The sequence below is a fragment of the Oncorhynchus kisutch genome, linkage group LG6 (assembly GCF_002021735.2).
Source record: "Oncorhynchus kisutch isolate 150728-3 linkage group LG6, Okis_V2, whole genome shotgun sequence".
Taxonomy (NCBI): Eukaryota; Metazoa; Chordata; class Actinopteri; order Salmoniformes; family Salmonidae; genus Oncorhynchus; species Oncorhynchus kisutch.
Window position 1 is genome coordinate 58,327,734 of NC_034179.2, and position 27,989 is coordinate 58,355,722.

General features: G+C 42.7%; 1 protein-coding gene across 1 annotated transcript; it reads left to right on the plus strand.

The window, feature by feature from the left end:
• Positions 1-25,245, plus strand: LOC109893036 (beta-glucuronidase). Its single transcript, XM_020486031.2, has 12 exons — positions 1-267; positions 7,383-7,565; positions 7,771-7,952; positions 8,261-8,403; positions 8,634-8,821; positions 10,687-10,839; positions 11,132-11,310; positions 11,654-11,800; positions 21,869-21,953; positions 22,648-22,824; positions 23,165-23,300; positions 24,633-25,245. Exons 1-12 carry the CDS (start codon positions 55-57, stop codon positions 24,773-24,775), a joined length of 1,929 nt encoding a protein of 642 aa, XP_020341620.1. The 5' UTR covers positions 1-54; the 3' UTR covers positions 24,776-25,245.
• Positions 25,246-27,989: the final 2,744 nt, after the last annotated feature.

Genomic DNA, 27,989 nt, shown 5'->3' on the forward strand with positions numbered 1-27,989 from the left:
GTCGCGTGACGTCTCTTCTGCTTTGTTGTTAGCTAATGTGGGAGCTAAAAAAAAATGGAGGGGTTTAGACGGTTAGTAAAGTATTTTTTATCCCTATCTTCAGTGTGGAATGTCGGTCATTTCAAGGACAGTGGAATGCTCTTTCCTCGAGAGTCGTCGTCGCGAGAGATCAAAGAGCTGAATGGACTATGGAACTTCAGGGCCGACCACTCGCTCAACAGGAACTTGGGCTTTGAACAAGCATGGTACAAAAGTCGCCTCGCAGAGGTATGTAAAACATCCATTGGCATTGTCTAAAGAGACCATAACTATGTAACATGGATATTGTCGTTAATCGTATGTGCAGGTGGACTACGGGTCTTGCTTGTGCATAATTCGTTATGGGTCGCTATAAATTCCCTTCAATGAGTGTGGTGTGTTTGGGAAATTTGAATTAAACTTTTATTTGCAGAATGCTCTATCTTTAGTCAGCAAAAAAACAGTTTAGTAGTCTGTTGCAACTACATAGAGTAAATACATTTTAGTCCAATAAATAAGTTGACATTCACAACTAGAACTATTTGTTTAGCCAAGTAGTTGCATGTATTTGAGTAGTTATACATTACAACGGTGATATACCATGGCTAGTTTGAAAGGGTCAAAAGCAATGACTGTAATCCTACATGGTGTGGCAGGTAGCCTAGTGGTTAGTGTGTTGGGCCAGTAACTGAAAGGTTGCTTGTTCGAATCCCCGAGCCGACAAGGTTAACATCTGTCATTCTGCAAGCAGTTAACCCACTGTTCCTAGGCCGTCATTGTAAATGAGAATTTGTTCTTATTAACTGATTTGACTAGTTAAATAAAGGTGGATGGACAAAGCTGAGGAGAACTGACTGCCCCTTCTAATTGAATCCAAAATGGAAATATTTGTGGTCAATCTTAGTGTAATAAATACACATTTCAAAACAATCATGGTACCAATAATTGCTTTTAATACACCAGATGTCCATGAGCCTATTTTAAAATCTCAAACACGTCATTAGGACTAAGCCCTCAATCACGTGACACTTCTTATGTGAAGACTCAATCACAGGACAATGAGACAGATGTTTCACCGGACGTATAAATGTGGAGCATTCGCTTGGTTTCCACTCACTACCAAATATGGCAGTGAGAGGAAACTCAGTGGGAGAAGATTCTGCAAATTCTCATCAATAAAACATTTGCTCTCAATACAATTTCTGTTCCCAAAACTAGAATATGTTACGAACATGGTGGACTAACTTTAGTAGACTTTACAAAAGTAAAAAAAAAAAAGAAAGTGTTCATGAGTATGAAAGTGAATAGAAATTTTGCACACGCGCACTTCAGGGTCCCTAACAGACATATGCAGATGTGAGAACAGGCCAATAGAATCTTGCTAGCTCATGCTTGGCTCTGCCCACCTATGGTGTGTTTGTAAATTCAATCTGGGGTGTGCTCTGGGTGTTCTTAATTTCAGCGTTTCGCTATCTGAGCGTTCAGAGCGCACACTGGAAGTGGTTGGCTAACGTTGGCTGGCTTGCTAGCTATTTCCAGACACAAATGAGAGAACGCCTCACTCTGACCATTTTACTCACCCTAGCAGAGCTGGTTATCAAGAGTGTTGGTGGCTGTAACTTGCGCTTTTTTGCCGACGTTTACTGACACTGGACATGTGTAACAGGCGTTAAGCGTTTGTACCGGAGTGCAGAATAACTGATGAATTTACACTCTGCGAGAGTGCTCTGAAATTGAAGAACACACCCCTACTTGCTTGGTTTGCCCACAATGACAAACTTGTTCCAATTAGAAACGACAGGTTGGTTTAGTTCTCTTGGTTTAGTTATAAAATTATTTGACTCAATAGCGTATTGAAGACTTAAGATGGCATCTCATGAAGACATGCTGCGTTCAAAACTACTGGGAACTTGTAAATCTAAAACTGGGGGGAAAAAATAATAGATTTGAACGGTCATCCATCTCGGAATGCTAGAGCTCTGACGTGAAGGTCACTGATGTCACGATTCGACCTCGTACTGTTCCCAGTTAAGCACAAGCTAATGTGCTGTTTGAGCCACTCCAGGAAGTGACTGCAGGCTAGCTCAGCGCTGCCCGCTCTCATTGAGTAACTCAAGTTGAAAGGCAACTGGGGTACTGCAGGCTGCCATTAGCACCTAAATTATCATTCTGTGTACGATTTTAAAATAATCAGTTCAAGGACATGCATCTGGTCTATTAGAAGCAATTATTGGTACCGTTAGCAGCGTTCATCAACATTTTTCAGTTTTAAAAACATTTGTTTGGATAATGGATGAAGACTCCAAACTTTGAATTTTTATAATCCATCCAATATTGACTTAATTATAGCACATTTTACTGGCATGGATAAATAATGAATTCAAGGATTTTGGTGGGAATTCAGCTATCCAATTTGTCAAATGTAAAAAAATTCTTAGTTTGTGTGAGTGATTAAATCAATGTTATGTCACATGCGCTGAATAAAACAGGTATCACAACAGACCTTACCGTGAAATGCTTACTCACAAGCCCTTAACCAACAATGCAGTTTTGAGAAAATAAGAGTTAAGAAAATATTTACTCTTCTATTTTTTTAAACTTTAGTTAGTAACACAATAAAATAACAATGAGGCAATATACAGGAGGTACCAGTACCGAGTCAATGTGCAGTGGTACAGGTTAGTCAAGGTAATTTCTACATGTAGGTATGGGTAAAGTGACAATGCATAGATGATAAACGGCTAATGGAAGCAGTGTAAAAACAGGGGGGGGTTAATCGTTCAGAAGTCTTATGGCTTGTTGGTAGAAGCTGTTAAGGAGCCTTTTGGATCTAGACTTTGCACTCTGGTACCGCTTGCCATGCTGTAGCAGAGAGAACAGTATGACTTCGTTGACTGGGGTCTTTGACAATTTGGGGGGGGGGGGGGGCTTCCTCTGACACCGCTGTATGTATGTCCTGGGTGACACGAAGCTTGGCCCCTTTGATGGACCGGGCCGTACGCACTACCCTCTAGCGCCTTACGGTCGGATACCGAGCAGTTGCCATACCGGGCGGTGATGCAACCGGTCAGGATGCTCTCGATGGTGCAGCTGTAGAACTTTTCATGCCAAATCTTTTCAGTCTCCTGAGGGGGGAAAGGTGTTGTCGTGCCCTCTTCACAACTGTCTTGGTGTGTTTGGACCATGACAGTTTGGTGATCAAGGAACTTGAAGCTCTCAATCCGCTCCACTACAGCCCTGTCAATGTGAATGGGGGCATTCGGCCCTCCTTTTCCTGTATTCCACGATTGGCTCCTTTGACTTGTTGTCCTGGCACCACACTGCCAGGTCTCTGACCTCCATATAGGCTGTCTCATCATTGTCTGTGATCAGGCCTACCATAGTTGTCGTCAGCAAACTGATTGAGTTGGAGTTGTGCTTCCCCACGCAGTCGTGTGTCGAAAAGGGAGTACAGGAGGAGACTAAGCACGCACCCCTGAGGGGAACCTGTGTTGAGGATCAGCGTGGCAGATGTGTTGCTACCTACCCTCACCACCTGGGGGTGGCCTGTCTGGAAGTCCAGGATCCAGTTGCAGAGGAAGGTATTTAGTCCCAGGGTTTTTAGCTTAATGATGAGCTTTGTGGGCACTATGGTGTTGAACGCCGAGCTGTAGTCAATGAACAGCATTCTCACATAGATGTTCCTTTTGTCCAGGTGGGAAAGGGCAGTGTGGAGTGTGATTTGAGATTGCATCATCTGTGGATCTGTTGGGGCGGTATGCGAATTGGAGTGGGTCTAAGGTTTCCGTTGATGATGGTGTTGATGTAAGCCATGACCAGCCTTTCAAAGCACTTGAAAGGCTGGCTACCGCCATGAGTGCTATGGCTACCGCCATGAGTGCTATCTATGGCTACAGCCATGAGTGCCCGCCATGAGTGCTATCTATATGGCTGCCGCCATGAGTGCTATCTATATGGCTGCCGCCATGAGTGCTATCTATATGGCTGCCGCCATGAGTGCTATGGGGTGGTTGTCATTTAGGCAGGTTACATTTAGCTTTCTTTGGCGCAGGGACTATGGTGGTCTGCTTGAAACATGTAGGTATTACAAATTCGATCAGGGAGAGGTTGAAAATGTCAGTGTAGACACTTGCCAGTTGGTCCACGTGTGCACCGAGTACACGTCCTGGTAATCTGTCTGGCCCCGCGGCCTTGTAAATGTTGACCTGTTTTAAAGGTCTTGCGCACATCGGCTATGGAGAGAGTTATCACACAGTTGTCCGGAACAGCTGGTGCTCTCATGTATGCTTCAGTGTTGCTTGCCTCGACGCGAGCATAGAAGGCATTTAGCCCGTCTGGTAGCTCGCGGTTGGGTTTTCCTTTGTAGTCCGTAATAGTTTGCAAGCCCTGCCAGAGAAACTATGTATTTAGAGGGATATTTATCGATCACATTTTCTTATTGTATGAGATTTTGTTTAAAATAAGGACATTTGCATAAATAAACTGCGCCTATTTGCATATATGAGTATATTAACTTAAAGGGGTGGAACAGGGCTGTAACCACCAAACACGTACTCGTCTAGGCCTACCTGCAATCACCTGCACTGTCTTGTCAAGTTCTGTTGCCTAATTCAACAAGTGTGTGTCAATAGCAGGATACCCTCGGATAAAAATCAACACGCTTGGCTCTATATTATTACTTTTTTTCTTCCACAAATGAACACCATCAAAATAAAGGTATTTTCTCTTTCTTGTGATGCAAGTGTCAAGACGTTGCGTTAAATCACCACTGGAGCTTTAATTAGCATTCTTATAGATTCAACAGAAAGCCAAAGTATTCCATTGAAAATGTTTCATCCATTACAGGGGTATGTTAGACAGGTCAGTATAAACATTTCCACAGTCGTAATGTTAAAACGAGAAACGAAAGGCACCAGAAAGATTATGAAAGTAAAATTAAAGCAATCAATCCAGAGTGATTTTAAGTGAATTTTGCATACCTCAGACTCGGGAAATGGGTGGCTGGAAAAAGACAGATCCTCAGGTGGGCGGGGCATGCACGTTGCTAGTACCATGATTGTCCCCCCCCCCCCCCCAAAAAAAAAATATATTTACATGAAGACATGGCCATTTTTCAACTAACCTGGTACTTGCAGATACACCTTTTATACCGAATCGAGAACAAAGAAGGTATTTTGTAAATGTCCGTGTTCAGCTGCAGGCGGTTCGCCAAAAACCAGAGAATATTCAGAAAGATGGTAAAAATCCATGTTTTGTATCACGTGAGAAATGCCTCTTGCATGTGTGTAGTTCTGTGGTCTCACTGATGCGCTGTTATCACAGAGATGACTCTAGGGCCCAAAAGCCCATTTTTAGCATGGGCAGCGCCATTGGACTTTCACCATTTTGCAGTAGTCAACAGGGTGGGACTTCCTATGGGTTAAGGAAGGATCACATAATTCCATCCAGGTCATCAGGAGGGATCAGCCAATGAATTATACTTGTGATAAAACATTCCGTAATTGCAGGTGGCAGTAAATTGCCAACATTTGCTTTATACCGGTTGAAACAACACATTATAGGTGGCAGTATGAAACATTTCAGTTTGTGTATAAACTTGTAGAAGAAAATTGACCAGGCCTACTACCTCAATGGTGCTGCCCACGCTCTCAGATGCCATAATGGGACATATACTGTTGGGTCCTGTAATTATCTCTATTAGGGATGCACGATAAATCGGTGAACGTATCGGAATTGGCCGATATTAGTTAAAAATGCTGACATCGGCCCGATGCCTAGTTTAATGCCGATGTGCAGAACTGATGTCAAAGCTGACGTGCATACCTATATGACGCCAAGTAAAATTTTGCGTTGCATGTGCAACACCGCAATCCTAGCCCACAATGTCTGCTGTGTGGATCGAGCAGTCATTTGAAAGAGTAAGAAAATGTCAGCGAGACAACTCAAAGGCAAAATCCATTAACGTGGGTAATATTGGCTTTCGCCGACTGGTGGAGCACTGGTACGCACTACCTAGTGCGCTATTTTTTCAGATCTTGCACTACCAGAGTTGCACAGTAATAGCATCACTGCTATTAGCTTCACCACTGACATTTGGACCAGCAATATCAGCATGCGGAGTCTGACGGCACAGTGGGTCGTCAAGGATTTCCTACTGAGGAAAGCTGTATTGCATGCTCATGAATGTGCTGGTTCTCATACCGCTGCTGCCATTTCAATGGCATTTGAGAACATGTTTGAAACTTGGAGACATAAACACACTCCCAGCTCCATTCGTGCAACTGACTGGAGAAATAAGCTCATCAACTGCGTCTGCAGCAGACGTGATACCCTCTGTCATGGCATTGTTACGCCTGGTCGTCAAAACTGCCGACACAGGCTGTGAACAAGGGATTTGGCGGAATTCTCTAATGTCGCCACCATACAAGGACCTCTACCTCGATGCAGACAAACAGGGTTTACATGAAATGTTAGACACGGTGACAGTGCTCACAGAGGAAGAGAGGCCACGGACAGACAGAGCTGAAACTTCACTGCTTGGCATGTATGATGAAATCTGAGTTAAGAATGCAATGACTGAACAACGAAACAGCACAGCAAATAAGTGAAAGAAATAGGTTTGGATTGTTTTACTGGTAATGGGGACATATGTAAATGCCAACAAAATAACGTGTGTGCGCAACCTTTTTTTATTTAACTAGGCAAGTCCGTTAAGAACAAATTCTTATTTACAATGATAGCCTACCCAGCGTCGACGCTGGGCCAATTGTGCCCCGCCCTATTGAATTCCCAATCACGGCCGGATGTGATACAACCTGGATTCGAAACAGGGACTGTAGTGACAACTCATGCAGTGCATTAGACCGCTGTGTGTGTTAACTATTTAACTGTACTGGAATGCTTAAGGCCACAAAAATGTTAAATATCGGTTATTTTTTGGCATGGAAAATATCGGTGCATCACTCATCTCTATCTCTATGGCTGTCATTTACTTCTACACGTGTCGCATAGAAACGACTAGAAATGCAAGATGTCTGGTAGCTAAAATGCCAAGGGAACTGTTTTTCTGAATATTCTCTGGTTTTTGGAGAACCACCTGCAACTGAACAGACATTTTTATGATACTTTTTTTGTTCTCGAGTTAGAAGTGTATCGGCAAAAACCGACCCTTTCTGCAAGCCAAAGTTTAATGGCTACTATGGAAAAAATCACATATCGCCGCTTAATATATAGATAGTATTTAAGCTAATGCTTTGTAAACTCAATAATTCAACATGATTTTAAAGGGATAGCCTGTTTCAAATAACTGAATTTTTCCCTCTTTTTTTTCCTCTCTCGCTCTTTACCTGTATTTGTTTATGTAGAGTGGTCCAGTGATTGACATGCCTGTGCCCGCCAGCTACAATGACATCACCCAGGACCCACGGCTGAGGGATTTCATTGGCTGGGTGTGGTACGAGAGAGAGGTGTTGGTACCCTCTGGATGGGTGTCTGAGGAAACCAGAGTTGTACTGCGAGTTGGGAGTGCACACTACTACTCAGTGGTCGTGAGTATCTCACAAATTTTCAAACACTTCTGCTTAAGTTGCCATTCTGTTTCGCTCGTAGGATAACTCCTCAACCTCCTCTCACATGAGTTCATCTGCAATGTTCGTGCACATCCCTCATTGAAAAAGGTATGATATTGTGTAAAGACTCACTCTGGCTACATGGGAATAACAGTATTTCTTCTCTCTTTTCCTTCCCTGCCAGTGGGTGAATGGGATCAAAGTGATGGAGCACGAGGGCGGCCATCTTCCCTTTGAGGCTGAGATAGTGGAGGTCCTCCGTAACAACCCAGGTGGGGCCTGCAGGATCACCATAGCTGTCAACAACACCCTGACTCTCCAAACCCTGCCCCCAGGGACAATCCAACATATAGACGACCCCACCAGGTGACATGATGAAGAGAGTGATTGTGTCCATACAATCAATGTATGGAGAGATCGATAGAGCAGCAGGATTACATTCAGGATGAGTCGTCACTAGTCCCAGGACAGAGTCTGGGAAACACTGCGCTATGTTATCATTTTTAAGTTGGGACTAATCTCACATTGCCAGACACACATTTTAAGATTTTCTACAGACCAAACCTAAAATGACAGGTCGAGGCTAACTAACTTTTGATTCCTTTTCTGGTGTTAGGAGGGGAAATCATGTTTTGGATTATAAATGGAGGAAAATCTATGTCTATTGTCTACAGGTATCCTGCTGACTATGTTGTGCAAAACACAAACTTTGACTTCTTCAACTATGCTGGTTTACATCGGCCTGTAATGTTGTATACCACTCCTAAGGCGTATGTGGATGACATCACAGTGCTGACAACCTTTGCCGACAACATTGGTGAGTGCAAAAAAAGAAAACAACAAGATTCTCATTCACTTGATCACTCATTCAATTATTTAGGCCTGTACATCCATACCCTTTTCACACTATCTTTCCGACCAAAACTGTACTGACTCGGATATTTCCTTTTCACATGGTCCTTTTCTGCATGATTCCATCAACTATGGAATAGTGTGAAAATGGCACTAGTGTACTGAGGTGTTGGTTTCTTCTGTTATGTCGCCTAGGTCTGCTCTCCTACCAGGTGTCGGTGCTGGGCAGTCCCAACCCCACGGTGACGGTGACTCTCACAGACAAAGATGGCCGTTGTGTGGCCTCTTCCACTGGACCCTCTGGGGTCATCAAAGTAACGGACGCCAACCTGTGGTGGCCGTATCTAATGCATGAGAATCCAGGTTATCTGTATTCTATGGGGGTGAGTTGGGCTGCATTCATAGTTGTATTAGTCTACTGTTCCTTTACGGCCTTTTTTGTCAAACCTTTTATCAATGCAAACTACATCAAATTATTATATGCAGAAATCAAATAATTTGCAGTTTTTACTCATGTATCACCCTATCCGTGTGATGGATGACTCACAGCTCACATGAACATAGCATCAGTTTGACAACTCAATCACACCAGCCACACATCCACTTCCTGTGTTTATGTAACAAAAATTATTTTGTAGCCTTTCAGAAAGTTGCAAAATTACAGAACGTTCAAAATGTCTTGTACAGCAGATATAATTATCTGCCTGTCATTGTAAATAAGAATTTGTTCTTAATTGACCTGATTGGTAAAATAAATCTGACCCATAGAATTTGGAGTTGTGTAAGCCTGAATCTGAACGTTTCACCTAATTAGTGTATTCAGACCCTTTGACTTTTTCCACATTTTGTTAAGTACAGCCTTATTCTCATATTGATTACATTGTTTTCCCCCGCTTTGCTATGAGACTTGAAATTGAGTTCAGGTGCATCCTGTTTCCATTGATCATTCCTTGATGTTTCTACAACATGATTGGACTCCACCTGTGGTAAATTCTATTGATTGGACATGATTTGGAAAGGCACACACACCTGTCTATATAAAGGTCCCACAGTTGACAGTCATGGCAGGACAAAAACAGAGCCATTATTAGGGTGACGGAATAGTCCGTAGAGCTCCGAGACAGGATTGTGTCGAGCCACATATCTGTGTAAGGGTACCAAAAAATTCTCTGGAAAACTGTGGCCTCCATCATTCTTAAATGGAAGAAGTCTCTAACAAGACTCTTCCAAGAGCAATCGGGGGAGAAGGGCCTTGGTCAGGGAGGTGACCAAGAACCCGATTTGTCACTCTGACAAGCTCCAGAGGTCCTCTGTGGAGATGGGAGAACCTTCCAGAAGGACAACCGTCTCTGGAGCACTCCACCACCTTTATGGTAGTGGCCAGACGGAAGTCGGTCCTCATTAAAGGCACATGACAGCCCACTTGGAGTTTTCCAAAAGCTACCTAAAGGACCCTTTACTCAGTACTTTGTTGAAGCACCTTTGGCAACAATTACATGAGAAACAAGATTCTTTGGTCTGATGAAATCAAGCTTGAACCCTTTGGCCTGAATGCCAAGCGTCACGTCTTGAGGAAACCTGCCACCATCCACGATGAAGCATGATGATGGCAGCATCATGCGGTGGAGATATATCTTTCAGGGACCGGGAGACTAGTCAGGATCGAGGGAAAGATGTACAGAGATCCTTGATGAAAACCTGCTCCAGACCTCTCAGGACCTCAGACTGGGGCGAAGGTTCATCTTCCAACAGGAAAACGATCCATGTCTAACACACAGCCAAGACAACGCAGGAGTGGCTTCAGGAGAAGAGCCTGGACTTGATCCCGACCGAACATCTCTGGAGAGACCTGAAAAGAGCTGTGCAGCGACGTTCCCCATCCAACCGGACAGAGCTTGAGAGATTCTGCACAGAAGAATGGGAAGAACCACCCAAACACAAGTGTGCCAAGCTTGTCGCTCCTACCCAAGAAGACTCGGGTGTAATCGTTGCCAAAGGTCTTCAACAAAGTACGGAGTAAAGGGTCTGAATACTTATTTAAATGTGATATTTCAGTTTTATTTTTAATACATTTGCCAAAATTTCTAAATGTGTTTTTGCTTTCACTATTTGGTGTGTAGATTGATAAAGGGGGATGGGGGGGGGGTTCCATTTTAAAATAAGGCTGTAACGTAACAAAAATGTGGGTAAAGTCGAGGTCTGAATATTTTCCAAATATATATTTTCCAAATACATCCCTCATCGCCAGGTTCACATGACGACAAGTGGTGAGGGTTCTGTCTATGAGGATGTGTATGCTCTGCCTGTGGGCATCCGCACTGTGCAGGTCACCAACACACAATTCCTCATCAACAACAAACCCTTCTATTTCCATGGAGTCAACAAACATGAGGATGCTGATGTGAGTACTGAGTAGTACCGTTAGAGGGCAGCAAAACTCTGAACCAGAAAAGTGGGCAGTGTCAGTTTTGTCTTGTGTATGCAACTGACTTCCACCAGGTGTTCTGTCATATCTGCCAAGAAATTTAAGCAATAAAGAAGGTTGTGGCATATAAGTTCTTATCATCTGATTAGGTTCTCAGTGTTTAGAATAAACACTTTTTTAAAATCTGGTTTTATGTGTATGGGACTCTGTAATTCAATAGAAATTGGTCTGTGTCAACTGTCCTCATTGCTTGTTGTGTGCGTGTCAGATCCGAGGCAAAGGCCTGGACTGGCCTCTGATGGTGAAGGATTTCAACCTGTTGAAGTGGCTGGGGGCCAACTCGTTCAGGACCAGCCACTACCCCTACGCTGAGGAGATAATGCAGATGGCAGACCGCCATGGCATCGTGGTCATCGACGAGTGTCCCGGGGTGGGCATCAAAGATATGTAAGTCGTCGTCATAGTGACCGTTGCGGTTCCTGTGACCTCTCTGAAGGGTCAAAAGGTTACACGGTCACCAGGTGTCAGAAACATTTGACGAGAACCTCCAAGGTGTTCTTTCGCACAATGAGTGTGCCAGTCATTTTTTTTAAAGATACTTTTATTTAAGCCTGTCTAAACCATTAACTACTCTGTTTAATGGACCATTATTGGCAAGTTTATATACAGCATTGAACTTTTAAAATATTATCAATGCTCTGCCAATACATCATCAATAAAGTCTGGCGTCAGGGCTTCTGTGTCTCCGGGACATCCACTAACCCCCTATCCTGTCTCTTGTCCCCCCCAGCCGTAGTTTTGGGAACGCCTCCCTGTCACATCACCTGGCGGTCATGGATGAACTGGTGAGGAGGGACAAGAACCACGCCTCCGTGGTCATGTGGTCTGTAGCCAATGAGCCGGCCGCTGAGATGCCTCCTGCTGGATTCTATTTCAAGTAAGAGAATGTTAGCATTCATTCACGCTCCATAAATGTGCGTCCTTGTTACTTAATGAACATTAACGTCATGCAAGAGTGACATTGTAGTAAACAAGGACTGTTAGTTACACTGAAACTCTTCTTAGTTCTCACATTTCCAAACGAGGTAGCCCTTTAACGCTTGCAGCCCGTTTAAGGTATGAAAATGGCATATTTGGTCAATAATAAGGACCTAAATTGGAACACAGTGGATGTACAGTAACATATATTATAAATGTCAGTGTCGGCTTTACAGCACTGTATGGGATTAACAGGCGGGATGGGGCATCTTTCTGGTTGTGTGGTGCACACATTTAAAATGTGTGCACCACACAACCAGAAAGATGCCCCATCCCGCCTGTTAATTGGGTTACTTTTGGAAAACAATTCTGAGTGAGGAGTGCTGTAAATCAGGAGGACGGTGTTCTGAAAGATTAGACGTCGGATTATAATAAACACCGCTTTCATCACACATCCGTGAGTCTTAATGTGTGCTCTTCACATTTCCATATTATAAAACTCGTGTCATTTACCGTATCAAAGTTTTATAGTCGTTGTGCTTACATGTACAGTCACAAGGATGACATGGTGTCATAGCCTGGGTTGTTCTGAACAGAATGCCACAAGTCCCTAGCAACAGATTCAGCCCTGCCCACAAAGGGTAAAAAAAATTATCATCTCTAATTGAAATGCATTTATTTTAGTACTGCGCTAAATTACTTCATATGTTTATAAGAGTTTATGCATTTAGCCAGCAATAAATATATATATATATATATATATATATATATATACTTTTACAACTTCTTTTAAGTTACAAAGCCCAGGTGGTAAAATGTTAATTCATTGGCAATAACTGCATGCACTCTGTAAAAACGTACGCAGCAAACTTGTCTGTGTCTTGTGTGAGTGAACATTATGATGAATTTAATATATTTTTACTGGCTCTGCTCTTCTCATTCAGTGACAATACATCTTTCGACTCCTCCGTTCGAGTCAGTAATGCCCAAAGCAAGCCTTCCTCTGACACCGCCTGGCATAGAGGTCCTGGATGGCAGGAAGCTTGGCCCAAGTGATGTACTGGGCCGTACGCCGAGCAGTTGCCATACCAGGCAACTATGCAACCAGGATGCCCTCGATGGTGCCGCTGTAGAATCTTTGGAGGATCTGAGGACCCATACCAAATCTAAGTCTCCTGAGGGGGAATAGGTGTTTGGACCATGGTAGTTTGTTGATGTGGACACCAAGGAACATGGTGCTCCACTAGAGCCCTGTCGACCTCAATGGGGGCGTGCTCGGCCTTCCTTTTCCTGTAGTCCACTATCAGATCCTGAGTCTTGATCACGTTGCGGGTGGGGTTGTTTTGTTGGCACCACGCTGCCAGGTTTCTGACCCTTCTCCCTATAGGCGGTCTCGTCATTTGTCGTCGGCAAAGTTAATGATGGTGTGGGAGTCGTGCTTTGCCACTCAGTCGTGGGTGAACTGGGAGTACAGAAAGGTACACACACCCCTGAGGGACCCCCATATTGAGGATCAGGGTGGCAGATGTGTTGTTGCCTACCCTTACCACCTGGGGGTGGCCTGTCAGGAAGTCCAGCATCTAGTTGCAGAGGGAGGTGTTTAGTCCCAGGGTCCTTAGGTTATTGGTGAGGTTTGTGAGCACTATGGTGTTGATCTCTGAGCTGTAGTCAATGAACAGCATTCTTACATAGGTGTTCCTTTTTGTCCCGGTGGGAAAGGGCAGTGTGGAGTGCGACTGAGATTGCGTCATCTGTGAATCGGTAGGGGCGGTATGTGAATTGGAGTGGGTCTAGGGTTTCCGGGATGATTGTGTTGTGAGCCATGACCAGCCTTTTTAAAAGCACTTCATGGCTACAGTTGGTCATTTAGGCAGGTTACCTTCGCTTTCTTGGGCACAGGGACTGTGGTGGTCTGCTTGAAACATGTAGATAATACAGACTCGGTCAGGGAGAGGTTGAAAATGTCAGTGAAGACACTTGCCAGTTGGTTCGCGCATGCTCCTGAGTACACGTCCTGGTTATCCGTGAATGTTGATCTGTTTTAAAGGTCTTGCTCACATCGGCTACGGGAACGTGATCACACAGTCGTCCGGAACAGCTGGTGCTCTCTTGCATGCTTCAGTGTTGCTTGCCTCAATGCGAGCATAAAAGGCACTTAGCTCATCTGGTAGGCTCGCGTCACTGGGCAGCTTGCGGCTGGGTTTCCCTTTGTAGTCCGTAATAGTTCGCAAGCCCTCCACATCCGAGTGTCAGAGCCAGTGTAGTAGGATTCAATCTTAGTCCTGTATTGACGCTTTGCCTGTTTGATGGTTCGTCTGAGGGCATAGCAGGATTTCTTATAAGTGTCCGGATTAGTGTCCTGCTCCTTGAAAGTGGCAGCTCTATCCTTTAGCTCGGTGTGGATGTTGCCTGTAATCCATGGCTTCTGTTTGGGATGTGTGTGTATGGTAACTGGATACGTCGTCGATGCACTTATTGATGAAACCGGTGGCTGAGGTGGTATACTCCTCAATGCCATTGGAATATGTACCATGGTTTTTCCAGTCTGTGCTAGCAAAACAGTCCTGTAGCGTCCGCATCATCTGACCACTTCTGTATTGAGCGAGTCACTGGTATTACCTGCTGGTAAGCAGGAGCCGGGAGGAAATAATTATGGTCAGATTTGCCAAATAGAGGGAGAGCTTTTTACGTGTCTCTGTGTGGAGTAAAGCTGGTCTATTTTAAAATGTTTTTATTTTATTCTCCTCTCGCTTTTGACATGCTGGTAGAAATGTAGTAAAACAGATTTAAAGTTTGCCAGATTAAAGTCCCTGACCAGTAGGAGCGCCGCTTCTGGATGAGCATTTTCTTTTTTGCTTATAGACGGCTATGTAAAATATAGATAGTGTGGTCTACACTTTATCATGAGGTACTCTACTTCAGGCGAGCAATACCTCAAGACTTCCTTAATATTAGACAATCCGCACCAGCTGTTATTGACAAATGGACACACACTGCCTCCCCTTGTCTTGCCAGATGTAGCTGTTCTGTCCTGCCGATGCACGGAAACACAGCCAACTGTAAATGATCCATGTCGTCATTCAGCCACGACTTGGTGAAACATAAGATGTTCGTTTTTAATGTCCCGCTGAGGTGGGTTACCCACTCGCCGACGAATCCTCACGAGGCACTCCGATTTCCGCCCTCTGTATTTCCGTCTTTACTTCAAAAGAATGACAGGAATTTGGGCCTGGTCTCGGAGAAGCAGTACATCCTTCGCATCGGACTCATTAATGAAAAAAGTCTTCATCCAGTTCGAGGTGAGTAATTGCTGTTCTGATATCCAGAAGCTGTTTTCGGTCATACGAGACGGGAGCAGCAACATTATTTACAAAATAAGTTACAATGTGAAAAAACTCACAAAATAGCACAGTTGTTTAGGAACCCTTAAAACTGAAGCCACCCCCTCCAGCATAATTGTGCACCAATTCCAAATAAAATGCAATACATATTTTTATTTTTATTTTTTTAAGTCAAATGGGTTTTCATCGCATTTTCAACTCTGATGGTTTTTGTCACAAATAAATGTTGCATTGGGATAGCGAATGTGCCCACTGCTTTTGGCACACAGTTTGCAGATACACTACTACATGATAAGATTATTATGGACTCAAGTGCAAGATTATTTGTCAAATGGCAGCCAATCATCGATCATCATTCACCAGAATAAGACACTCTATTTATTGAAAGGAGCATCAACCTCATCACTGTGCACTTTCACCACCCTGTGAAGTTCATGATTTATTTAATCTGTAGCGTAATAAACTACATGCTTTACCATAATGCCGTGAATTTAAAAAAATTAAAATAAATATCTGACATGTGGGCTACTTAACTCTCATAAAAAGGTGGGATGGAAACCTGGTTAATGTCAAGACATTTTGAGGATGCTGGAGTTCTATTTTGGATCAACATGCAGATGCCTACTGGAGACTTGAAGTAGCCTAATCAGATTTTAAAAACATTGCCTGGTTGTGTTTAAGCCACACACTACCAGTCAAAAGTTTTAGAACACCTACTCATTCAAGGGTTTATTTTAATTTTACTATTTTCTACATAGTGAAGACATCAACTATGAAATAAAACATATGGAATCATGTCGTAACCAAAAAGTGTTAAACAAATCAAAATATACTTAAGATTCTTCAAATAGATACCCTTTGCTTTGATGACAGCTTTGCACACTCTTGGCATTCTCTCAACCAGCTTCACCTGGAATGCTTTTAGTCTTGAAGGAGTTCCCACATATGCTGAGCACTTGCTGCTTTTCTTTCACTCTGCGGTCCAACTCATTCCAAACCAGCTCAATTGGGTCAAGGTCAAGGGATTGTGGAGGCCAGGTCATCTGAAGCAGCACTTCATCACTCTCATTCTTGGTCAAATAGCCCTTACACAGCCTGTTGGAAAAACAAATGATAGTCCCACTAAGCCCAAACCAGATGGGATGACAGCGGTAGAAATGCTGGTTAAGTGTGCCTTGAATTCTAAATAAATCAGTGTCACCAGCAAAGTACCCCATAACACCTCCTCCTCCATGCTTGACAGTGGGAAATACACATGTGGAGATCATCCGTTCACCCACACAACATCTCACAAAGACCCGGCGGTTGGAACCAAAAATCTCCAATTTGGGCTCCAGGCCAAAGGACCTGGTCTAATGGCCATTGCTCATGTTTCTTGGCCAAAGCATGTCTTCTTATTGGTGTTCTTTTAATGGTTTATTTTCAGCAAATCGACCATGAAGGCATTATTCACACATTCCTCTGAACAGTTGTCTGTTACTTGAACTCTGACGCATTTATTTGGGCTGCAATTTCTGAGGCTGGTAGCTAATGAACTTCTCTGCAGCAGTGCAGAGTCTTCCATTCCTGTGGCTGTCCTCATGAGAGCCAGTTTCATTATAGCGCTTGATGGTTATTGCGACTTCACTTGAAGCAACTTTCAAAAGTCAATACGGAATATTAAGATTTAACTTCATGTCTAAGGATCGGACCCTTTAAATAAAAAAATAAAAAAAACTAAAATGACAGACCCAAATCTAACTGCCTGTAGCTCAGGACCTGACGCAAGGATATGCATATTCTTGACACCATTTGAAAGGAAACACTTTGAAGTTTGTGAAAATGTGAAATGAATGTAGGAGAATATAACACATTAGATCAGATATAAGATAATACAAAGAAAAATGTTAGACGCAATTTAGATTTTGGCCTCTAGGCGACAGCAGTGTATGTGCAAAGTTTGTTTTTAGACTGATTCAATGAACTATTCCATTTACTATCAAAATGTTGTATCAAGACTGCCCAAATGTGCCTAATTGGTTTAATACATTTTAGAGTTCATATCTGTGCACACTGTCGATATCAGATATGTCTATGCCCTGTGACATTTCCTTGATACTTACAACCTCATGCTAATCACATTAGCCTACGTTAGCTCAGCTGTCCCGGACACCAATCCTGGAGAGGTTTTTAAAGTAATAATGAACTGTCATTTCTCTTTGCTTATTTGAGCTGTTTATTGACATAATATGGACTTGGTCTTTTACCAAATAGGGCTATATTCTGTATACCACTCCTACTGTGTCACAACACAACTGATTGGCTCAAACCCATTTAAGAAGGAAAGAAATTCCACAAGTTTACTTTTAACAAGGCACACCTGTTCATTGAAATGCTTTCCAGGTGACTACCTCATGAAGCTGGTTGAGAGAATGCCAAGAGTGTGCAAAGCTGTCAAGGCAAAGGGTGGCTATTTGAAAAATCTCAAATATAACACTGTTTTGGGGGGTTACTACATGATTCCATATGTTATTTCATAGTTTTGTCTTCACTATTATTCAATGTAGAAAATTGTAAAAATTAAAGAAACTCTTGAATGAGTAGGTGTTCAAAAACCTTTGACGGTAGTGTATAAAAGGTAATGCTTTTCAAAGCTAAAGGATAATTATTTAAGCGTTAGGTTCTAGGTGTGCGGAGAATAGCTGCTCGGATTGAAGAGGAGCCAGAGCGCATGTTAAGCCTTCCTGAATAACTGGGCCTGCTGGGTGCGTATTTGGCCTTTCATATTATTTATTATAGGACAACTTGGGAGAAATTATGATCTAAAACAGCCAGTGCATTCAGTGACTTAAGTACAGTCTGACTGGCCTGCTACTGTGCCTTTCTAGACTTTAAACTGTTGCCCCACAACTGATTGAAATCGAATGAAACATTCAAATCACAGGGCTTTTGTCGTTCTTTTCAAATGACATTTTCACTGCACCCTAGAGTAAAATTTCGTACTCCCTTAAACGATAATGCAATGTGGTGTTGTAGGATAACTGTCCCAGCTTTTGAGCGGTGTGTCACATCGTCACTGTTCTTTCTTGCACAATGATCACCTGGAGTCTACTCTGCCTATCAGCTATTCCTATTTGATCTTGTCGGTTCATATTGAAAATTGATGCAGCTTTGAATGCTTTTGTGTGGTATGATTGGTAGTTAGCCTATTGCAGATCTGGACAAACTATCCACCTACCACTATTGGCACTATGAATGGTGTATAGAGGGCAGGATAGACCATTAGACTGGTAGACTATACTGACCTGTGGTATAGTAAAAGTTATACACTATGCTTTTCCGTGTGCGAAGGGAAGTACCGAAGCACCTTGATATAGGGGAAGCGCATGCAAGCTGATGAGGAAATTTGGCTAGGATGGAGGAAATTATATATATTTTTTTTTTTTTTTTTTTACCTTTATTTTACTAGGCAAGTCAGTTAAGAACAAATTCTTATTTTCAATGACGGCCTAGGAACAGTGGGTTAACTGCCTGTTCAAGGGCAGAACGACAGATTTTGTACCTTGTCAGCTCGGGGATTTGAACTTGCAACCTTTCGGTTACTAGTCCAATGCTCTAACCACTAGGCTACACTGCCGCCCCGGCAGTAGTAAACGCTCATGTTAACCAGGGGGAAAAAACGCCCTACTCTCCCTTGCCCAATTTTTTTAAATATATATTTTTAAACACAACCCAACCCAAAGCAAAAAATATAGCTTCCCATATTTTGGACCAACCCACCCAGTAAATTGAACTTTCCCTAGCTAATATCGAGGCAAAACTATAAAAAGGGGAATGTTCATCCAAGTGTCATGACTCATGCATGTTATGTATACCTAGCTATATTTAGGGTGACCTCCTTGACAGCATCTCTGTCTCGCCACAGGCTTTGGCTCCACTCCTTGCCATACACCATGTCCACTTTGGGACACGCCTGCTCACCTTCTGTTGAAATTCCAGCCTGTGGGTCCTTCTTCCAAGGAAGAAGGTGAAAGAGTTGGTGAAAAATGCACTTTGATAACATTTCACTTCCATATGTTATGAAATACATCTTAACAAGACAAATATGATTCATGTTGACTCATTCAGTGGGGTCTTTCTCTAACATATCATTAACCTTATGTCCAAAAAGTCGTGTTTCATAACCTAATATATCTGATAATTAACACCAAGCTCTTGACAGTGTTGTAGCATTCTTGACACAACTTTTGTGGATTTGACATTTTCTGGTCGTCTTCTAATTGTTTCCGCGTGTCGCAAAAATGTACATGACATGAACTGACTTAAATGTAAAAGGCTTTGAAAATAAACCTTGTGGTACACTGCTCGTTTTGACAATTCACTGCATTTATTTATATATATATATATATTTATTATTTTTTATTTTTTTCTCATCTGGAATCCATTGATTTAGTCCCCCTTATTTTAAAGGGTAAAAACTCAAATACATTTGGAATGGATTATGATAGACATTTGTACCATTGGTTTTCTTATAGGATTATCTACACTTAACATTTTTACACATTGGTCAAAAACGTGTTTTTGATTGGGCACCCTACTATATAGCTTGAGTCAAGGCAGAAGCAGTGTTTCATCAGCATCAATCAAAAAAAATGTGAAAACAACAGCACCACTTTGTGCAATTCAAAGACCCGAGCCAGCTAGTTGTCGTCGTTGACCGGTCAGGTTTGCGTAACATCAACGTGTTTTACGGTCGGGGTGGATTGCACAGCCGAAAGTGAGTGATTTAGCTATTGAGCATTTTGAACGTGAGAACTTGCAAGCTAGCTAACTATTTTTTAATTGTGCATATCTTTCATAACCCATCTAGCTAAGTTTGCAAGTTCGCTTTATCTAGCCTGCATTATACTTTTTGCCTTGTCGTTTGAGCTCTACTGCTAGTTAACTATGCAGTACCAACCTGCCTAGCTGCCCATCTAATCAGCTAGGTAGCTATTTCTAGTACAGAAAATACATTCTTCAAGTTGAAGTTGGATTTTAGTAGTGCTGCAGTAAAGGATCTATTCATACAGCCAGTTAAAGTGGCGTGAATATGATTTTAAACCAAAAAATATAGCATGTTAATTTCAAGAAAAACACTTGTAAGTGAATGGGTTTTCCAACATTCTGAAGCTTTCTCTACCCTTCATGGTCATTGCTGAGCTAAACTTTTTTATTTTAATTTTTAAAATGTTACCTTTTATTTAACTAGGTAAGTCAGTTAAGAACAAATTCTTATTTACAATGATGGCCAAACCCAGATGACACTGAGCCAATTTGCGCCGCCCTATAGGATTCCCAATCCCGGCCCGGATGTGATACTACAGTCCCTTCTTCGTATCCAGGCTGTGACGCCTCTTGCACTAAGATGCAGTGCCTTAGAATGCTGTGCCACTTGTGAGCCCACTAAACAATGGGCCTCACGTCATTGACACAAACTTGTCTTCCTCCATTCTGAAGAAAGTTTGCGGTGGAACACGCACCTGAATACACTCAACTCCATTTTATGTGCACCAGAATTACAATCTTATTCTCTGAAGTGCCTTGTGAAAACTGTGTAAGATAAGATTTCATAACTTTCATATTCCATACTGGCTATAGCCTATTCTATCAAATGATGCCCACCTGACCCAGATTGTGATTTACACGGCTGTTTTTGGATGGTGTGAACAACAGTAATTGTGTGATGGTGGGATGCAGGGCTGGGTTCCAAACAGTGTTCTTGCTTCAGTTCCTCAACAGCACAGCTAGGAGAGCTTATAGAAGCACAACCGTTTCGGGCTCTTTCTTGCATTAAAATTAAACTGTGCACACTTTGGAGAGGTGTGTGTGTGGCCACTTGGAGACACCAGTTAAACTTGTTACTCAAACCCTTGTCATTTTTTTTATCTTATGTTGCACCTACCCCCAAATGTTCCATTAATTATTATTCTACTGAATGTTTGCAGCGTTTGTCGATAACGAAATGAAACCAAAGTGCAGTGAATGTAAAATGCACATAAAATCAACCGTACTGTTTGGATTCAGTCTTGTCAGGCGAACTGTTGTCCTCACCATTGGTCTAAAACTTTACCCATAATCTCCAAAGTGTTCCAATTGCTACCATGGTTTTGAATATGTTTGAGTGTAAAGGGGAAGGGAAAAGGAGCATAATGTATATATTGTAGGCTATGTGTTATTGTGGAGCAGCTTTTAGAATGAAGGCTACAATTCCAAGTATTTCAAGCAGCATTGGTATTTGCTTTACATCTAGTCTGTGTGTGTGCATTATGCATGCTTGTTCATTAGATGGTAGAGATGGATTTTTATGAGTCTGAGCATGTCTTGGTAGAATGCCATACTGGCCTGTGGAATGCGTAAGAGTCGTACTTAACAGAGCATTAACAGGTGTAGCTCAGGCCAGGGAGTGACTGGCAGAAGTGGACGGGCACACAGCAGGGATTTCCTCATACAGTTAATTTACAATAGTTAATAGTGTTGTGGTCATAGTCAACAAAGAGCCTGACACGATGAGACAGAGTCATTCTTTATACTTGATTAAAATACTTTCCTTCTTCCTGGTCCTTTCTCCTGTACTCATCAGTCTCTGTATCCCGACCTCAACCCTGTGATCCCTTACCCCATCTTGGAACAGTAAACAATTGCTCTCTGTTTTTGTGTCTCTTCAGGACACTGATGGCGCATACCAAATCTCTGGACCCAACTCGACCTGTCACCTTTATCACAGACAGTAACTTTGCCAGGGACAAAGGGGTGAGACTTCACTGTTTCTCTGTTATGCTTATGAAGGATTCTTTCTTCATAAAACTATGGCTCTCTCAATTCATTTTTCCTCGCATCCTCTCTCACTTCCTTCCCAAAACATATTTGAGGAGGTCAGAGGGAGAATTTTAGACCTTATCCTCCAATGCGCTTTGAGAAGAGGATGCAAGGAATTGATGAAAGACCAACTGAAAAAAAGTCAGTCTTTAGTCTCCCTTTTTGACTGTGCTTGATTCTAAAGCCCTTGTTGGAATATATGTAGGGCCATTTTGAAGGCATACCTATGCCCTGATTCAATATTGTCTTACTGCTTGTCTTACTGTCTGACTCTGCAGCCACTCCCTGCGGCAAAGTCTGTAAGATAAATTTAACAGAATTTCACGGGAAGAACTATCCAGACAGTAGTTGATCAGTGGTGCCACTTAACTGATGTGCTTAGCTTAGTTACTATCATTTAAATTCCATTCATTACAATGGGAATTCAATCAAAATGTATTTTGTAACACCATTGTATCTATAGTTCTAGCCTTTTTCGGTTTATTTCTTCTCACATTGAAACCTGATTTTCATACCCAGGCTCCATCAACTATGACATTTTGAATGTCATACATTACAATGGAAATGTATTGACCACTGTTTACCCGGTATTTCTGATCTTCTCACATTGAACCCGGTCTTTCCCCAGGCTCCCTATGTGGATGTGATCTGTGTGAACAGTTACTTCTCCTGGTACCACGACCCAGGTCACCTGGAGGTCATCCCCTTCCAGCTCAACACCCAGTTTGAGAACTGGTACGGGAAGTACCAGAAACCCATCATCCAGAGTGAATATGGAGCCGACGTGGTTCCGGGGCTACACACGGTGAGTGTTCCAGAACTTCTTTGTTCTTGCAGAACCTCTTCCATGTCGTGTCCTCACAGGACAGAAACAGACTGAAAAGGACTTAAGGTATAAGGTAAACACGTGTGTATTTGCTGTGATTTCATGGCCTCTGAGGCGAACAATGGTCTGGATACCAGTTTTTCAAATATGCTTGAACAATTTGTCAAACACCTACCCAGGCTAGAACACAAGTTGAAACCTAAGTGGTTTGAGCTTGAATGATCAACCCACATCTCTTTAGTGAAATAGATGTTTGTCTCAATGAGAACCCGTAGAAACCGAAGTTAAATGGAAAGCCACATTTTTATGTTCCCCACAGGACCCTCCCATGATGTTTACTGAGGAGTACCAGAAGATGGTCTTACAGAACTACCATGATGTGTTTGACCGAAAGAGGAAGGAGTATGTCATTGGAGAGCTCATCTGGAACTTTGCTGACTTCATGACAGCACAAAGTAAGGAGGAATCAATACAAATCTATAGTACTGGAGTTCATTGAAATTGTCAGAACAACCATTCTTGTTAAATATACAATTGAAGCTGGTTGTCATACCTTTGCTTGTTTTAGTTGTGTGTATATTGAACAGAAATGACTGAAACTCCGTCATGCCCAGGTAAGGAAAAAGGGAGCAGTAGCACCAACGGTTAGTAATGTGATGGTGGGGTAATAGAATGCTGAAAGTAGGCCAGTGCTTGAAAAGGTGCCAGTATTTATGTGAAATGTATTTAAAGCTCCCAGGGTTGTAAGTACAGCCAGCAGGAGTGGGTGTGGCACATCAGGAGGGTTCATTCTTACTTTTAGACAGGCCACTCCCCCCCACACTGTATATAGATGTTCTTCAAATGTGTTATTGACTGTTTTGTTTGTTCCATGTGTAACTGTGTTGTGTTAAGTTCATGTTTTAAGTATCCCTATATTTCTGTTATTACGGGGCTATCATTCAGTCAAGAGTGCGCCTGCGCAGGGAGTCTTGTTGTTGATGGACCTAGCCTTGAGTGGAATGGCTACCTTGTAGTGTGTTCATATAGTATAGTCAACTTTGTTAAACTGGAACATTGTCGTTTTGTCATTTCGAGGTAACAGTTGTACGTGTCGAACTGCTTTGCTTTATCTTGGCCAGGTCGCAGTTGTAAATGAGAACTTGTTCTCAACTTGCCTACCTGGTTAAATGAAGGTGAAAATAAAATTGTTGGGGTGACTCATGTACTGGAGGCAGCTCTGCAGAGGGGTCACTAGCTGGCACAGACACAAAGATTTTTAAACCTAACTTTGAGAACACGGCTAACCCTAATGCCTATCCCTAACCTTAAATGAGGACCAAAAAGCAATTTTGTTTTCATTAATTTTTACTGTATAGTCATTGATGTTGGTTTCCACTGATGGGCCAGCTACAATCAGTTATGGTTCCAGAGCAAGAATCATGACCATCAACATGCCACTACCCCAGTGCCAAGTTAGACCAGCACTCCAGAATACCATGTTGACACTGCTGGTCTTAAACAGATTACCTACCCAATCCTCACTTTACATGCTGGTCTGGCCCCAATGTGTATACAGGGGAGTGAACATAATGTACTGTTTGAAGCAAGACCTTATCCCGTGTAGACAATCTCCAAGAGAAAGCAGATGCTGTCTGTTCCTTTTCCACCTAATACAACAATTTTGTTGAATTTGGCGATTGTAAGAAATTATTGTACAGATCTATAGGCTTTATACTTTTAGACGGCTGAAACAAACATACACATTTTGTTCAGGAAATGAACCTTTTCTCTTCCCATCTCTGCAGCGGTGACCCGTGTGGTGGGCAACAAGAAGGGCATCTTCAGTCGGCAGAGACACCCCAAAGCTGGCGCCTTCCTCCTGAGGGAGAGGTACTGGAGGCTGGCCAATGAGACGGGCCTGCTGCCCGTCGGAGCTAGGTACCCCTGATACACCTGGATGGGGGACACACAGCACCTGGGTCGTATTCATTAGAGCAAATACCCTCACTTCGTAACAAAACATTTAGCTATTGGACAAGTTCAGGTAGTCCTTCTGTTTATCTGTTTTGTTCCGTTTGGTACCTAATGAACACAACCCTGTATGGGGGACAAACCCACGACTCAGAACCGTGTCTTATGACAACTACAATGCTCAAAGACCACATCAGATTATTACCAGAACCAACCTCACTGGATCTTTTGGCTGAGTATTTGTCTTCCTCTGTTTTTAATTCAGGAATCAACCCCATTTTGTGCATGAATGTAAATCATGATGATGATCTGTGTCAGATGAATTTGTTGTATGAAAAATGTATGTGTATTGTTCTTAGAATGCTTGCTGGCTCAATGTTAAGACTTCACCCATTTGACTTTTTCCAGATTGTTGTTACAGCCTGAATTTAAAATGGATTCAATTGAGTTTTTGTCACTGGCCTTGACACAATAACCCATAATGTCAAAGTGGAATTATGTTTTTAGAAATTGTTACAAATGAAAAGCTGAAATGTCTTGAGTCAAGTATTCAGCCCCTTTTGTTATGGCAAGCCTACATAAGTTCAGGAGTAAAAATGTGCTTATCAAGTCACAAATTGCATGGACTCACTCTGCAATAGTGTTTAACATGATTTTTGAATGACGGCTGCATCTCTGTACCCAACACATGCAATTATCTGTAAGGTCCCTCAGTCAAGCAGTGAATTTCAAATGGATTCAAAAGTAAGTCGGTATCTGGTGTGGCCACCAGCTGCATTAAGTACTGCAGTGCATCTCCTCATGGACTGCACAAGATTTGCCCGTTCTTACTACACTCTTCCACCCTCCGATCCAACAGGGCCCAGATGTGCTCAATGAGATTGAGATCCGGGCTCTTTGCTGGCCATGACAGAACACTGGCATTCCTGTCTTGCAGGAAATCACGCACAGAAGGAGCGGTATGGCTGGTGGCATTGTCAAGCTGGAGGGTCAAGGGTACCACATGAGGGAGGAGGATGTCTTCCCTGTAACACACAGCGTTGAGATTGCCTGCAATGACAACCGGCTCAGTCCGATGATGCTGTAACACACCACCCCAGACCATGACAGACCCTCCACCTCCAAATCGATCCCTCTCCAGAGTACAGTGTAACGCTCATTCCTTCGACGATAAACGCGAATCCGACCATCACCCCTGGTGAGACGAAAACGCGTCTCGTCAGTGAAGAGCACGTTTTGCCAGTCCTGTCCGGTCCAGCGACGGTGGGTTTGTGCCCATAGGCGACTTTGTTGCCGGTGATGTCTTGTGAGGACCTGCCTTTACAACAGGCCTACAAACCCTCAGTCCAGCCTCTCACAGCCTATTGTAGACAGTCTGAACACTGATGGAGGGATTGTGTGTAACTCTGGCAGTTGTTGTTGCCATCCTGTACCTGTCCCACAGGTGTGTTGTTCGGATGTACCGATCCTGTGCAGGTGTTGTTACACGTGGTCTGCCACTCTCGAGGACGATCAGCTGTTTGTCCTGTCCCTGTAGTGCTGTATTAGGCGTCTCACAGTACGGACATTGCAATTTATTTCCCTGGCCACATCTGCATACCTCATGCCTCCTTGCAGCATGCCTAAGGCACGTTCACACAGTTGAGCAGGGACCCTGGGCATATTTTCTTTTGGTGTTTTTCAGAGTCCGTGGAAAGGCCTCTTTTAGTGTCCCAAGTTTTCATAACTGTGACCTTAATTGCCTACTGTCTGTAAGCTGTTAATGTCTTAACGACCGTTCCACAGCTGCATTTTCATTAATTGTTTAGGATTCATTGAACAAGCATGGGAAACGGTGTTTAAACCTTTCACAATTTAGTTAATTCGTAAAAATCCAAATATCTTTGAAAGACAGGGTCCTGACAAGGGACGTTTATTTTTTTGCTAAGTTTCGGTATGCTTGTAATTAAGGATACGGGAGTTTATCTAGGATAAAAAATTATCGCAGGCAACATGAAAACCTGGTTCAGTCTGCTTTCCACCAGACACTGTGATGAACTCACCTTTCAGCAGGACAATAACCTTAAACGCAAACCCACATCTACACTGGGGTTGCTTACAAAGAAGGCTGTGAATGTTCCCGAGTGGCCAAGTTAGTTTTGACTTAAATATGCTTGAAAGTCTATGGCAAGTCCTGAAAATGGTTATCTAGCAATGATTAATTAACAAACTATTTGAATTTTGAAAATAACTGGAAAATGTTGCACAATCCAGGTGTGGAAAGCTCTTAGAGACCCAGAAAGACTCACAGCTGTAATCGATGCCAAAGTTGAACCTAACATGTATTGACTCAGGGAGTGCGTGTGTATGTACAGTGCCTTGCGAAAGTATTCGGCCCCCTTGAACTTTGACCTTTTGCCACATTTCAGGCTTCAAACATAAAGATATAAAACTGTATTTTTTTGTGAAGAATCAACAACAAGTGGGACACAATCATGAAGTGGAACGACATTTATTGGATATTTCAAACTTTTTTAACAAATCAAAAACTGAAAAATTGGGCGTGTAAAATTATTCAGCCCCCTTAAGTTAATACTTTGTAGCGCCACCTTTTGCTGCGATTACAGCTGTAAGTCGCTTGGGGTATGTCTCTATCAGTTTTGCACATCGAGAGACTGACATTTTTTCCCATTCCTCCTTGCAAAACAGCTCGAGCTCAGTGAGGTTGGATGGAGAGCATTTGTGAACAGCAGTTTTCAGTTCTTTCCACAGATTCGATTGGATTCAGGTCTGGACTTTGACTTGGCCATTCTAACACCTGGATATGTTTATTTTTGAACCATTCCATTGTAGATTTTGCTTTATGTTTTGGATCATTGTTTTGTTGGAAGACAAATCTCCGTCCCAGTCTCAGGTCTTTTGCAGACTCCATCAGGTTTTCTTCCAGAATGGTCCTGTATTTGGCTCCATCCATCTTCCCATCAATTTTAACCATCTTCCCTGTCCCTGCTGAAGAAAAGCAGGCCCAAACCATGATGCTGCCACCACCATGTTTGACAGTGGGGATGTTGTGTTCAGGGTGATGAGCTGTGTTGCTTTTACGCCAAATATAACGTTTTGCATTGTTGCCAAAAAGTTCAATTTTGGTTTCATCTGACCAGAGCACCTTCTTCCACATGTTTGGTGTGGCTTGTGGCAAACTTTAAACAACA